This window comes from Onychomys torridus, chromosome 4 (assembly GCF_903995425.1).
Source record: "Onychomys torridus chromosome 4, mOncTor1.1, whole genome shotgun sequence".
Lineage (NCBI taxonomy): Eukaryota > Metazoa > Chordata > Mammalia > Rodentia > Cricetidae > Onychomys > Onychomys torridus.
Genome location: NC_050446.1, coordinates 137,077,594 through 137,092,130, shown reverse-complemented (window position 1 = coordinate 137,092,130; position 14,537 = coordinate 137,077,594). Strand labels below are relative to the sequence as shown.

Below are 14,537 nucleotides of genomic sequence, written 5' to 3'. Positions count from 1 at the left end.
TGGGATTAAAGGTGTGCGCCACCAACGCCCGGCTGTTTATGATTTTTAAGCTCACTTCATTCAACTGGCATTCGGCGTCACTGTTCAGCTCCCAAGTCTGTTCTATGGCCCTGATCAATCAGCCCCCTGCCTTTCCCTTCCTTCTTTTGTGCTGCCCTGCATTAAATCTTACCTTGCAGTAACCTCTTATTGTCTACTTGGTTTGATTTGGAGCCTTGGACCACAACAGGCTAATATCAGCTACCTCCAGCCCTTCTGCTACCAGATTCTGCACAATGACACCTTTGAGGTCTCCAAGAAGATAATGGGACCCTGCAACAATGAATCTACTTGGATTGTAGTAACACCACTAAACTGACAAACACCATATAAAGATTAATTCAGACTACAAATTGCTCAGGAAATTCAAATTGCTGAGTTCATATGAGACTGATATGAACATTTTATAGAACTTGAACTAAAAAATACTTAATTCTAAAATTGCCAAATACAACCAACTTGGACATCGTAGAAAGCTTGACAGAAATAGCTTCATTATTGTAAATAGTTTTACTGTGTTAAAGCTAAAACCTTTCCTTTTTAGACAAAAAGGGAAAAATATGGGATATCTGATCACAATATGAACCCCAAGATTGCGTTGTTTATTGGAGGAACCTGCTTCTAGCTGTGGTATGGCTCAGCCCTAGTACACACCTTTAATCCAAGAGCTTTCTGCTTACTGTAAATAGAACAGAATAAAAACATTCCATAGGTCAAAAGGTTGAACAAGCAACCGGTTTACTGGAAGTAACTATAGAGTGAGGGTATGTTGGGAGGTAGGAGAGATGCACAGGAAGTAGAAGGGAGGAAGACCCAGTTGGAAGAGCTTTTTTGTTTGAGACAGAGGAGGAAAAGCTCTCTTTCTGGAATGACAGCAGAGGAGGAAGCAGATGGGTATGTTCTGTGCCTCTCTGAGCTAGCAGGTTTTCACCCCAGCATCTAACTCCCAAGTCTTTATTGATAAAATAGAATAAGATTTGGTTAAAAACAACATGCCTCGGGGTTGGGGATTTAGCTCAGTGGTAGAGCGCTTGCCTAGCAAGCACAAGGCCCTGGGTTCGGTCCTCAGCTCCAGCAAAACAAAAAAACCAAACAACAACAACAAAAAAAATGCCTCCTGACAAATGAAATGCTCCTAGTCTTACTGGAGTGATGTGGTCTGGTTGTTAATTCCCTGGAACCACACCAACAAATGCAGCCCTTTAGCATATATGTTGAGTGATGAGTCAAGGGGGCTGATTCTTCAATAAGGAACTTGGGCAGGAAAGGCCTGGAGAAGTGTGTAAATGGCTAGATTCAGCTTCAATCAGGTTTAGAAAATGGACAGTATTGAACTATGATGTCACAGTCACATCACAGTGACACTCAAGATATAAGCTACAGAAACACAAGCACTTATTATAAAAGTTTTGAATCCTAACAGCTAGGAGGCAGAGACAGGTGTATCTTTGAGTTCTAGGCCAGCCTGGTCCATAGAGTAAGTTCCAGGACAGCTAGGGCTACACAGAGAAATTGAGACTCAACACCTCCCTTGTAAAAAAAAAAACAAACACCAACAACCCCCACCAACCCCACAAAAAGTTGGTTTGTCTGTTGGAGGGAGCTTGTTTTGGGCTAAGGTACAAGGCAAAAAAGTCCACCTGACTTGCTTCTTGTTAGGGAATCTGGGGTGGATGGCAAATGGCAGTTGTAATCTGGGTTTGACAGCCAGAGTTCAGTTTACAACAGTTTCCCTATACTCTGGTTCCTGTATCTGAATTTATTTTATAACACAAAGTAAATAAGTTCACCTGTGCCGCTTCAGGGCAGCTCCAAGGTCTGCATTCTATTCCCACTTGCTAGGGACACTTCTCACTTGTTTTGTAGAGGAGCAGAGGAAGATGAAGATTAGTTATAACAAATATGTGAAAATGATCAACTAACTATTGAGATGCCATTGCCCAAATACATGTGTTTACAGAGAAAACTATGCACTGGAAAGTTATACACCAAACTTATAATAATACAGGTGGAGTTAGGGGTAGAAAGATACTTAAACATTTTTCTCAATTTATTTTTAAGAATCTAAAGCAAATCCAAGAAAAGAACTTATTAGTCTTGGATGGTGGTAAAGATGGTGTTAGATGTTTTACAGCCTTTAGTTCTGCCCTAAAATTGACACTGAAAGCAGCTCCAGATGAAGTGGTCTCAGGGCCAGCAACATTGGACCAATCACTTACTGCCTTGGTGTCTGTCTCTCCATCTATAAAATGGGGTGGGGGGTGACAAAATGGTTCAACAAATAAAGGTGCTTTCTGCCAAGCTTGGTGACCTGAATTCAATTCCCAGAACCCACATGGTAGAAGAGAGCCTACACTCAACAGCTATCTCTTGACCTATACATAAGCACCATGGCATATGCATGTGCACACACAAAATAAAACAAAAATTATATAAAATGGTGTGAGTGCAGGTCCTACCTATAGGGTTGTTGCACAGAGAAGTGAACATAGGTCAATTAGAGAAAGCACTCAGATGTATTAAATCTCTCATCACAAGGCTTTCCACAAAAAACTATGGCAGGAAGATAAAGTGGCCACTGGTCACAGGAACATATGTCTTCTTGGAGAAAACCCATTGAGCACACTGATTATTTATTCACCTATCATATTGGTATGAGAAGGAAGGAGAGAGAGCAAGGGATATGTTAAGTCTACTATGAACTAAAAAAGATGTGCAGAGACAAGCTAGGTAGCACATGCTTATAATCATGGCCCTTAGGAGGTATAAGCAGGAGTTGAAGGTAAGAAGATAAAGAGTTCAAAGTCATCCTTGGCTATATATGGAGTTCAAGGCCAGTCTGAACTGCATGAGATCTTATCTTAAACAAACAAACAAAAAAAGAAATAAAATGTGCAGAGTATAAATGTAACCATGGAGATAAGAGCTTAAAGTGATATGAGAAAGCCACAAACAAAGGAATACAGATGGTCTCTGGAGGTTGGAGAGATGTGTATGTAATGTTTTTGAGGAAGACCCAAGTTGTTTACTGTCAGTCACTCCTGCTACAAGAGATCCAACACCTTCTTTTAGCCTCCTCAGGCACCTTACACAAGTACACATGCCTATTCATAAACACATACACATATAAACAATTAAAAAGAAAAATAAATATATAGAATTATATGGCTTGGTGGTTGAGAGCATACTGCTCACTAAAGAGGTATAAGTGTATAAATTTGAAAGACATTATAAGACAGTCTGTTAGTAATATAAGTAGGATAGAAAGTGAATCAGGTACATTTTGGACTCACCAAAATAGGATATATAATGAAATTATTTTCTCTGAATTTGTCAAATGCAAATGGACTAGACATTGTTTAGGTATTTATTGCCTGTATATAGTTATTGTACTTTTGTATATAGTTTTTCTTATATTAGTTATAACTTTTTTCCTTTCTTTCTTTTTATTAAAATAGAAATGGGGAAATATGGTGATATTTTATTTGTACTGAAATGTGATTTTTATTTGTATGTTAATAAACTTGCCTTGGGGTCAGAGCAAGCCATAGCAGAAGCTGGGTGGTGGTGGTACACACTTTTAATCCCAGCACTTGGGAGGCAGGATCTCTGTGTGTTCAAGGACACAGCCAGCATGGCAACACACGCCTTTAATCTCAATACCAACCATAGAAGACCTGGAGTTCTGTACAGAAAGGCAGTGACAACCAATGAGAAGGCAGAACAGAAAGTCTATAAAAAGGAAAAACACACAGAAAGTAGGCCTCTTGCAGAGAGGAAAGACAGAGCAGCAGTGAAGGGTAAGGTTTTCAGCTCTTAGCTATTGCTCTGACCTTTTGGTTATTAACTCTGTATTGGCTCTGTGTTTCTTATTTAACAAGACGGTTACATCTACATTTGGTGCCCAATGTGGGTTATAGAACAGAAATGGGTTAATTTAAGATAAAAGAACTAGATAACAAGAAGCCTGCCACGGCCATACAGTTTGTAAGCAATATAAGTCTCTGTGTGTTTACTTGGTTGGGTCTGAGTGGCTGTGGGACAGGCAGGTAAGAGAGATTTGTCCTGACTGTAGGCCAGGCAGGAAAACTCTAACTACAAAGAAAAAACTCTAGCTACAGAGAACCTGAGTTTGTTTCCCAGAATCCATGTTGGGCAGCTCACAACCACCTGTAACTCCAGCTCTAGAACATCCAATACCTTCTTCTGGCACCTGTACTCATGAGCACATACCCACACAAAAACACATAATTAAAAATAAATCTTAGCCAAAAGGCATGGTGGTGCATGCCTTTAATCCCAAGCACTTGGGAGGCAGAGGCAGAGGCAGTGGATCTCTGTGAGTTCCAGGCCAGCCTGGTCTACATAGTGAGTTCCAGGCCAGCCTGGTCTACATAGAGAGTTCCAGGACAGTCTGGTCTACATAGTGAGTTCCAGGACAGCCAGGACTACTAGAGAAACTGTCTCAAAAAGCCAAAGATAGTTAGGCCATGGTGCAAACCTTTAATCCCTGCATTTGGGAGCAAGAGGTGGGAGGACAGCCTGGTCTTCATAGCCAGTTCGAGGACAGCCAGGTCTACATATTGAGCCCTGCACCAAACCCTCTTTCCAAAATCAAAACAAAACAAAGGAACCTATGGATCCTTGGAGAAAAGTATCCAAAAAAGTGAAAAATAAATAAAATAATGATGTAATAACAATCTTTTTTTTTTTAAAGGACAAGGAAATAGATCCTGGATTCTGCCCTCAGACTTCCAAAAGTATCTAGCCCTACTTAAAATCCTTAAGAAGTTTTAGTAATTATTATTACTAAAGATTACAGCTACATTCTGAAATACTTAAGGGTGAAAAAAAACAGATTTAACTTGTGAAACTTGTGCTTTCAAGTAGTTCAGGAGGGGAAAGTAGGGTAAATAATTAGCAAGAGATTAAGTGTTTGAAAACTTCCATAATTAAACTATGGGAGTAGTTAGTAAAGTAAGTAAACTATGGACGCTGTGGATGGGATTAAGGTATAGAGTAGTATGTTGCCTGGTTCCATCCTCAGCACAGCCATAAAATTAGAGTTAAAAGAGGATTCAGAGCTGTGGATGTAGCCCAGTAGAAGTGGTGGCCTTCACCTGTAATCCCAACACTTGGAAGATGAAGGCTGGAGGATCAGGAATTCAAGGCCAGCCTGGGCTACATTGCTTTCTCAAAGAAAAAAAACCTGGAGAAGAATATTGATGGGTTGCCTCATCTTTCCAACATAAGCCCTTTCAAACTTGTTGATTAATGCAAGAAAACCTAAGCTGGACAGTGGGGGCACATGCCTTTAATCACAGCACTAGGGAGGCAGAGGCAGGCAGATCTCTGGGTTCGAGGCCAGTCTGGTCTTAGAGAGTGAGCTCCAGGGCAGCCAGGGCTACACAGTGAACCCTATATTAAAAAAAAAAAAAAAAAAAGAAAGAAAGAAAAGAAAAGAAAAAAAAGAATGAAAGAAAATCTAAGTAAACACACGGAGAACACTTCTGTAAAAGCCTGTCAGACACCTGAAGCTCGCCCTTCTCTTTTATCAATTCTGCGGGGTGGAGAACAAGATGTGAAGGAGGCAGGCCACAGCGGTGGTCCTGCTTGAGTGCCCCTCATTACTAGTAGCAGATGGTTTTACCTGCAGTTCTCCTTGAAACGGCATTTTCCCTCCAGGAAGAAAGGGCAGGGCTTCAGGGACTTGTGGGTAGGGTACAGGTAGAGTACGCGAACGCATGCGGAACCATCCTCGGCCTCTTCAGTGCCTACAACCATTGCGTTGTGATACTCTAGCGTGCCCCAAGCGCTGTGGTAAGGAGCATTCACTTTGGCACCACTCAGCTCCTCCTCCTGATCTGGATCCTCCTCGTCTTCCTCCTGTGCATGGGAGGTGGGTCCCGGCCCCACCTCGCTCCCAGCGACTGAGTCATCCCCGGGGGCGACGGGCACCTCCACTTCCTCTGCCATAGCCTTCTGGAAAGACAAGTACTCAACATCCTCCTGTGCTGGGTGCTCCTGGTCCACTGTAGCCAGCAGCTTGCTCTTCCTGACCGACAACAGGCTGGCCTCGGTGAGCTCAATCAACTCCTTCAGATCACCCTGCAGCTGGCGCAGGTCCGCCAGCTCGGAAGCGTCTAGGCCAGCACCAAGAGCCAGCTCTACTTGCCGAAGCTGGGCCCGGTAGGTCTGCAGGGCAGTCTCCAGGTTGTCCTCGTCCATCCCTACACGCGCACGATAGTTATGGAACTGCTAAGGCAGACAAGACCTGAGGGAAGAACAGTCAGCAGAGTTCAGGACAACGCCTCCCCACAACCTCCCGAGAGCCTGAGGAGGACCTCGGCTCTGCCAAGAGGGAACTGCAAGTATCCCGCCGTGTCCTCTGCGGTCCACAGCCCCGCCTCCCGCCGGTGCTCGCAGACTACAGAGCTTCCGGCCTCACCAGCAAAGCCTTCGCGCTAGCCTTCCTCCCTCCACCCGCACTTCCGCCGAGAGCTGATGCTGCCGGAAGTGCCTGCGCTCCGGAGAGGCCAGGATGGGGCGCGCGGGGGCCGCCGGGATGCGGCTCCGCCCGTACTCGGGCTGCCGGTCGGTGTCCCGTCAGGCACCGCGCGAGGTCAACCCGAGGTCGGTGGGGTTTGCAACGCGTCTTCGGCGGCTTAGTCTCCGAGGTCTAAGCGGGTGCAGGTGGGTCTCAACTAGGCTGAGGGGCCGGGTTCCAGAATCCTGGAGTAGGGGGACGGAAGCGGCTTCGGCAGCTGGTTCCTAGTCTCCGTGGGCCCGGCAGCGGCGGGGATCCGAAGCGCTACCTCTCTGGTAGCTCCCTAGACGGTCGCTGACCTAGAACCTGTGCTGAGTTGAGGGTACAGAAAGAGAAGCCTTAGGAAGGAAGACCAGGGTAGGCCGCCACGGGTTTTTCAGGACTGATGATGTATTCAGACAGCGGTGGAGGCAGAGTCAGGAATCTTACAGAAGAGGGGGGCAAGGAGTCACTAGCCACGAGGCTCCACATGTTAAAACTAGCAGGATAGACGGACCACTGATGAAGTGGGCAGGAGGCCGATGCCCCTGGTACACACCTTGACATTTCTCAGGGTTCCAGGACAGGATGTACACGCTGCTTTCGGGGCTGTACAAGTACATGTTCCAGAAGGATGAATACTGCATCCTGATCCTGGGCCTGGACAATGCTGGGAAGACAGTAGGTGCCTGTTCTCTCACCAATTCCCATTTCCTGCCTTATGTTTTCTTATTTGGAAATCTAATCCCCACCCAAGTCTACAGGTTAGTTGCCACCAGCCTGCGAAGAGCATTCTACAGGCAGAGGTTTGTGTGCATATGTATATGGGTGTGAAGGCCCAATGTTGCCCAAAGCGTGTGGGTGTGGATACCTGAATTTGCCCAAAGCATATGGGGGTGAAGGGGTATTTAGGAAAGACTTAAGAAAACTGCTTTAGCTGCTGCTACTAACCACCTCTCTTTCTTTTCTCAGACCTTCTTGGAACAATCAAAAACACGGTTTAACAAGAACTACAAGGGGATGAGTCTATCCAAAATCACTACTACCGTGGGTCTAAACAGTAAGGAGGCACCTTAGGGATCCTTTAGGCAGCTTGGGGTCCCTTAGAGATGGGTGCTGCAAGCGCCACAGCCCAATTGACCAGTGGCCAGATCCCTATCTCTCCATTCTCTGTTCAAGCCTGCTGGGATTGGTACCAGAATGGTTTGCCTCGCCCCAGAAAGAGCTGGGACTGTGTGTAAAGAGTAAGCTCAGGAGCTAGCTCATTCTGTCCTCTCCCCAGTTGGCACTGTGGACGTGGGGAAGGCTCGTCTCATGTTCTGGGACTTAGGTGGGCAAGAAGAGCTACAGTCTTTGTGGGACAAGGTAAGACACACTATCTGCTCCATGCTGTATTTTTCTAGATGGCTCCTCTTAACCTCTTCCATGAGAGTTTCTGTTGTCCACATTTACCCTGGAGATTCTGTATTTATTGGGGGGGGGGGGATCACAACGTGTGTGGAGGTCAGAGGACAACTATTCAGAGTCTATTTTCTCAACCTTTACATGGGTTCCAGACATGAAATTCAGATTCTCAGGCAAGCATCTTTACCTGCTGAACCATCTCATTGGCCCTGTCTAAAGGTTTTCTCTTCAGTCCTATCCCAGGTTCCCAGGTTGCTTTCTGTCTCACTGTGGGAAAACCCAGGCCTAGAATCACCACAAAAGTGGCACCAGAGAAATTCCCACAGGGAGTACCCAACATTTTCCTGATGAGGCCAGTTTCATTCCCAAAGAAAGAAGCATTGTTCACCAGGGTAGTAGCCAGAGCACTGACTGGGGAACTCAAAGAGGACTGTAACCTACCCTCTTACAGGCAGACAGAAATGGCAGAGGTCATATATAGGGAGCACACAAAGTCTTTGTTTCCTGGTAAGTCTATCTACCTCATTCTAGCTTGTTGTGGTTCTTCCAGATGGCCTCTTCCCCATCTGAGAAGGATGTTCTCAGATATAGATAGCACCTGCTTCTTTGGTTTTAGACATTTCTGAGACTGAGACTTTTCTCTATATACATTCCTACACTGGAGTCTCCTCCACCCAGCCTGTGTCAGGTATTAGGTCCAGCACTGAGCAGAACAAGCAAGCCCAACTTTTCTTGAGCAGTCTCCTGCTCTGTGGGTTGGTCATTTGGTGCAGCCCAGTGCTGTGGTACAGGTGCTTTAGCTACTGTGACACCTCCCAGCAGCCAGGTATTACAACTGAGGGCCAACTTTGTTCCCATTTCTCTTTCCTGGGCTTCCCTAAGATGTTTCTTCCTGCTATAAATTACACAAGAGGGTGGCATCTCTCCTACATCCAGAAGGTCTCTGATGGCCACCAGGTTGGACAGAGGACAGACCTAGTCATGGGGCACTGGTGTACATTGACATCCCCAAGCGTGCCATTTTCTGAGTCACCAGTCACAATGCTCTTTGGGATGGACAACCAGAGTGAATATATGTGCACTGCTTGGATATGTACTCTACATTGGGGAGTAGCCTCCTAGTCATCTTGGCAATGATGTGACTTCCTGGTGGTTGACTAAGTCATCCTGTCTCCTGCCAATCAGGGACAGTTATCTTTGAGCAAAAGGAGCCCAATGTGTCCACTAGGTAGCCATGTTTGGTGACTCAGTGCTTCTGCTGAGTTTGTTGCTTTGGTGGGCAGGACCCATTCTCCCTTACTCCCCAACCCATATAGTACTCAGAGTTGTGAAGATGTATAGCAGAATTGCTTCTAGATTACTAGGAGGGTCAGGAAGAGGGGCTCTCTTGTCCTGCCTTGGTTCCTGGATACTGTGTTCTGTCCCAAACCTAGCACCTCAGAAATGTCTCTTATTGTGAGAGTTAGTATTGGGACCTGGTATCCTACTATAATGCTACCACTATGGCCCACTGCTGTCCTGTTATGGCCACAGTCCATTTGTTGTGACTTGAATCTCCCTTGCTGACATCGCTTGACATAAGACTGTGGTCTGGTGTCTTGTGCCCATGTAGTCTGTGTTATTGCTAATGAGACATGCTTGTATTCAAGTTCCCTCTCATTTCCTTAAGAGATGATACCTCATAGGGCTTAGCCATGCTGCCCTATCAAGTGACATGCCGAGTAGGGGCTCCATTGGCCTTGGTGAATGGAACCTATACTGATATGTTTGTGGTCTGCCATTCTGGCCACTGCTCTTCTCAGTCTAGCACAGTACCACTGATGGGCAAGTTGCTCTGGACAATGGGTACTCTAGTGAACCTTGAGATAGATAGAAACCAAGTTGCGATGTCTGCTGCTTACATCTGCCTTAAGCTTGGTACGTTCTCTGCTCAAGCAGTGTGCTGTTGTCTCCAGATCTGTGCACATGCCAGGCTTAGATCACAACTTCTTATACAAGCAGGACCAGGTGGGCTGCTTGTGGCTTGTCTCAACATGTCCAGCTGAGAGTGTTTCCTTATGCTGGTTATGCAGGTCTCTTTGCACCTGCCTGCAACACACACTCATAGCCACATGTGTGACTTCTCTATTAAGGTTTAGTATGCCTCTCCCATCTCTCTGGCAGCTGTTGGACCTTATGCCTGGTGAATGTGATGAGTGCTTCTAGCTATCTGATTCCTAAGTCTTGTGCCTAATCACATAAGATGTTTTTAGCAACCTTTGGAGCTGCTAGTGCTGCCTGCTGACTCGCTCGGCTTGCTGCAAACCTTATATCATCCACTGTTACCATCAATGCCTTTATAGTAGGACCTGCCAGCTCTCAGGCCTCTAGCAATTGGCCAACCCATTGCCTTGCCCCCAGAGCTGGCAACTTCTGTGCCAGGCCTATTGTAAGGCTGGAGCTGTTTTGGATGAGTCTGGCTGCAAAGCCTGCAGAATGGACCTAGCCTCTAGTACTCTGTGGGAAGTGCAGGTGGGGAGGGAGTTTTACTGACTAGAGTGAAGTGTTCCTTTCTTACTTGTCACACAACCTCAGTGGTATACATCCTACCCTGTCTGCAGCACATTATTTTACTAGTTAGTGTGGACTTCTCACTGAGACAGGAGAGCCAGCAGTCCTGATGTGAAGTGGCAAGTGTATGCTATGTGCCCCATATTGACAGGCATTATTTTTCTGACTGGGAGAGGAGCTCATACAACATCTCTATTACTGTGTGGGTCTTCATTTCCTATGCTTACCTTGCCCTATCTGTTTTGCCTCAGCAGTGTGTCCATTCCTCACACTTGCTGTTGAAAGCAGGATTGGCTACTCCAGCCTGCAGGAGCCTAGTTCAGTACTATCATTTTTGTTCAGGCAGGGTAGCTTCATAGGCATCGCTGACCTCAGCCATGAGCCTCTTTTGGTTTCTCAACCTCTAGCCCTGTTTCCACCCTTCTCTTAACACCGTATAGCCAGTGCACCAGGTGAGTTCTCAGGATAGGCCCTGAGGAGGAAGAGGAGGTTGATCACCCTGCCAAAGTCAGCAAGCCTTCCTCAAAGTGCTATGGTATCTTTATCACTAAATCAGTCTCAGAAAGCTTCTTAGCAAGTCTTCCCACTGGGTTGTACCCATTTCTTCATTTTTGCCCTGGGGTAGCAAAGTTCCCACCACTCACTGCCTGTCTTTTCCTCTTGTGGGTCTCTTCTCGTAGTTGTGACACAGGGTCTTGCTATCTAGCTGGCCCAACTATGAATACCTCTAGCCCCTAGCTTCCTCCTTTTCCTTCTAGTACTATGCAGAGTGCCATGGCGTCATCTATATCATTGACTCCACTGATGAGGAGAGACTGTCAGAATCCAAAGAGGCATTTGGTGAGTGTTACGTGGCCACTCTAGGAAGGAGAGAAGATGGGAAGACCTACATCTAGGGAATTGTGTGGGGAGGGGAGTATCAGGGGGTGGTATACCAGCCTAATCTGGATCCTCCTACATGTCTGGAACTTGCCTTGAGAGAGGCTGGGCTTACACCTGGATACCAGGGCTAAGAAAGCCTCATTCATGTTGCTTGGGCTGTCTAATATGTGAGGGAAAGGGTGGAAGGGAGCTGCCTATATATACCTTTGGGCCTGGGCAGAGTCTGCAGTCACGAACAGGACACAGGGTGCAAGGCACCACCTTTCCTGCTTTCCTCAGAGAAGGTGGTTTCGAGTGAAGCACTGGACGGTGTCCCCATCCTGGTGTTGGCCAACAAGCAGGATGTGGAGGTGAGCCCCACAAAGCTGCTGTAGGACCTCTATTGCCGTTGCAAAGAAAGTGACTTGTAGGCCTCCAGATTCCAGAACCTGGTGTCTGTACCGTTCATCCCAACCTCCTCTGCCCTTCTTGGGATCCCTACCTTGCCAACTTCAGTTGCTCTCTGGGTGTCACCTGGAGCTGCCACCATTAGAAGAGGCATGTTCTTACTAGAGGTTTTTATACTTAGAGTGCAGGTGCCATCTTCTTTCCCAAAGGAGGACCAGAGGCTCGTGTCTCTGGATACTCCCAGGGGTTCTGGGAGTATGGAGCTTAGAGCAAGACCCAGGTGAAAGCTCTGGGCTCAAAGAAGTGGATATGGGGAGCCTCAGAGGTGGCTCAGTGATTAAGAGCATGTACTGCCCTTCCAGAAGACTCAAGTTTGACTCCCACTACCCATGTCAGGTGGCTCACAGCCATCTGGGACTGCAATGCCAGGGGACTCTGATACCCCTAGCTTTAGTAGATACCTGTATTCATGTGTACATACCCCTGCCCCGACATGTACATATGTATAATAAAAACAAATCTTTAGTTTTTAAAGTGGGGATTGAAGGGGTAATACACAATGGGCATCCTCTGATATGAGGTGCTACTTCTCTTTGGACTTCTGTCCACATAAAGTCCTTACCATCTTACAAAAAGGGCTCTGTACAGAAACAGCTATCGAGGACATGGTAGCAACTAGTATCTGGAGGGCCAAGGAAGTTTTACTTTTCTGAGGTCCTGTGTATCTACGTAATTACATCTAACATGACCTGTTCTCGACTCATTTTCCTGAGGACTCCCCCCACTATTCCATCTGTGTCCCAAAACTACTAATGGAGGTCTCTGGTACTAAGGAACTCAGATGAAAAGGGGAACGGATAAGCCACTGAATAGTACCAAAGCTTCTCAACCCAGGGCTACGGGCCCTTCCTCACTTGGCTTAGTTCAGTGTTCTGCTGGTCGATGCTCTGAGGGTTGTTCTTGGGTAGTGGGGAATATTCTCTTGAGAGCTGTGTAGATTTCCAAAAGCCCTGGGTAAAGCCATCAGCAGGAGACTCTGACCAGGTGCAGTAGCCTTACCACTGGTTTTGTAAGGACACTGGCATTCTAGGCAGGCTCACCCCTAACTGGTCTTTTGGGGGTGAGGGACTATATGGTCTTCCTGAAAGCCTAAGGGAAGAAAAAGGCTAGATGGAGCTAGGTAGTGGGAGTGTGCCTCAGATTCTCACCTCCCCTGTCAGACCTGCCTCTCCATTCCTGACATCAAGACTGCATTCAGTGACTGTACCTGCAAGATTGGCCGGCGAGACTGTCTGACCCAGGCCTGCTCTGCTCTCACAGGGTGAGTTGAGGCCTCAATCTACAGAGTTCTTAGGGCCAAGTCTAGCCCTGCCTCACACATACTGTCTCCACAGAAAAGGAGTTCGAGAGGGCATCGAATGGATGGTGAAGTGTGTCGTTCGGAATGTTCACCGGCCACCACGGCAGAGGGACATTACATAAGCACTGCCAACTTCAAAGTCTCGGGACTGTCACCCCAGTGGTGGAAGAGTGCTCCCTGCTGGCTCTGTGCCACTGATGCTGGGGTTGAGCTGGCTTTGTTTGTTCATTCTTTTATTTGCTTTGTGTTTTCTCTAAGACAAACTTTTCTGTGTCTGGAGAAGTGTAGGTATCCAGAGACAAGTGTGGGGCATGCAGGCCATCCAGCTCTATATGTCCTACCCCTCATTCCACCCTGTCCCAGATCTGGAACCTTCTTAAACTAGTGAGGAGGGGGAGGGGTAAGACCATCCCTAGGCTTGCCTGTTAGCCCATTCCAAAGTGGATCTCAAGGGCATCCTACTTGTAATGGGGGTCTAGCTGTGGCAGCTGCTTGTCCAGCTTGCCAATGAAGGTGGGAATGGTCAGGGCTAATCTCACTTGGAGAAAGACGTAGCCCACATCCCAGAGGCCAGCATGGCCCCTAGTTGTTTTGAGTTGGGTGTGTGTAAGACGGGATTTCTCTCTAACCCATGTTAACTTTCGCCTCCTTCCCTGTACCTGTGGGATTTATAGGTGCGGGGCATTACACTCAGCTTTCCACTAGATTTTGATCTAATCTCAGGACAGGGTTCAGTAGACCTGCCTGGGAAGTCTGACTTCTCTTACTAACCTATTCTCATTCTGCTTTTATCTCCAAAGGAGAAAGCTGATATAGAAATGCTTGGCGGTCAAATCTTGCTGAATGTACATTTCAGTACACCCACACTCAGGTTATGAGGTCACAGCTTTCACCAGGTTATTAGGTGTTGCTGTAGCTACTGCAGATGGGCTGGGTCCCTACAGGGTCCAGGTCAGTGAAATTCTGGGTTTGTGTCTCTAGATGGGTATGAGGTGCGGGTTCCTAGAGGCCATGCCCACTAGGGCCACTGGGTTAAATTCTTTCTCATGTGGCCAGGATAAGGTTGTAAAATAAAGACAGCCTAAGTGATTCCTGATCAACTATCCCTTCAAGCAGTCTGGTTCCAGCTGGTGCAGTGATTACAGCCAGAAGCTGCTATCCTGGAGTGCCTGCTAAGCAGGAGCTCCCAGGGAAGTTTGGAGCTATGGCAAAGCCACAGGTTCAAGACCTAGCAGCTCCTTGTCCAAGATCAGGTCATATCTCTCAATGGGGCCTGGGAAGGGTGACTGCGAAGTTATGAATCAGGAGGAGGGTTGTGGGTGCTCTGATTTAGAGGTCCCAACCCATACGTGTCCTATGAGCTGGGCTGAGTCCTTCCTAGAGGATCCT

The 14,537-nt window shown here is 46.8% G+C and overlaps 2 protein-coding genes across 7 annotated transcripts in view; one reads left to right on the top strand and one right to left on the bottom strand.

Annotated features, from left to right (window-relative positions):
* Nucleotides 1-6,615, bottom strand: part of Zgpat (zinc finger CCCH-type and G-patch domain containing) — a 28,365-nt gene extending 21,750 nt beyond the window's left edge. Inside the window, exons 1-2 of one of the 2 annotated variants that reach the window (XM_036183053.1) lie at nucleotides 6,488-6,615; nucleotides 5,690-6,313 (exon numbers count right to left, since the gene is read on the bottom strand). In XM_036183053.1, the coding sequence (XP_036038946.1) occupies nucleotides 5,690-6,267 (578 nt within the window). In that variant the 5' untranslated portion in view covers nucleotides 6,268-6,313; nucleotides 6,488-6,615. Of the gene's footprint in view, nucleotides 1-5,689 lie in introns of both variants that reach the window. The other variant, XM_036183052.1, reaches the window with a different exon arrangement.
* On the top strand, nucleotides 6,586-14,249 carry Arfrp1 (ADP ribosylation factor related protein 1). 5 transcript variants are annotated; one of them, XM_036183058.1, is made up of 8 exons: nucleotides 6,587-6,732; nucleotides 7,148-7,246; nucleotides 7,538-7,625; nucleotides 7,848-7,930; nucleotides 11,278-11,359; nucleotides 11,681-11,751; nucleotides 13,009-13,109; nucleotides 13,183-14,249. In XM_036183058.1, exons 2-8 carry the CDS (start codon nucleotides 7,154-7,156, stop codon nucleotides 13,268-13,270), a joined length of 606 nt encoding a protein of 201 aa, XP_036038951.1. In that variant the 5' UTR covers nucleotides 6,587-6,732; nucleotides 7,148-7,153; the 3' UTR covers nucleotides 13,271-14,249. The 5 variants fall into 5 exon arrangements, with proteins under 5 accessions (XP_036038954.1, XP_036038951.1, XP_036038950.1 ...); XM_036183057.1 differs by having other exon boundaries at nucleotides 7,140-7,246; XM_036183059.1 differs by lacking the exon at nucleotides 6,587-6,732 and having other exon boundaries at nucleotides 7,184-7,250.
* The last annotated feature ends 288 nt before the right edge of the window (nucleotides 14,250-14,537 follow it).

Excerpts from the sequence above, each read along its gene's own strand:
- Arfrp1 (XM_036183058.1), top strand. The coding sequence starts at position 7,154 with ATGTACACGCTGCTTTCGGGGCTGTACAAGTACATGTTCCAGAAGGAT. Across the intron at positions 7,931-11,277 it reads TACAGTCTTTGTGGGACAAG|TACTATGCAGAGTGCCATGG; the intron begins GTAAGACACACT and ends TTTTCCTTCTAG. Across the intron at positions 11,752-13,008 it reads CCAACAAGCAGGATGTGGAG|ACCTGCCTCTCCATTCCTGA; the intron begins GTGAGCCCCACA and ends CTCCCCTGTCAG.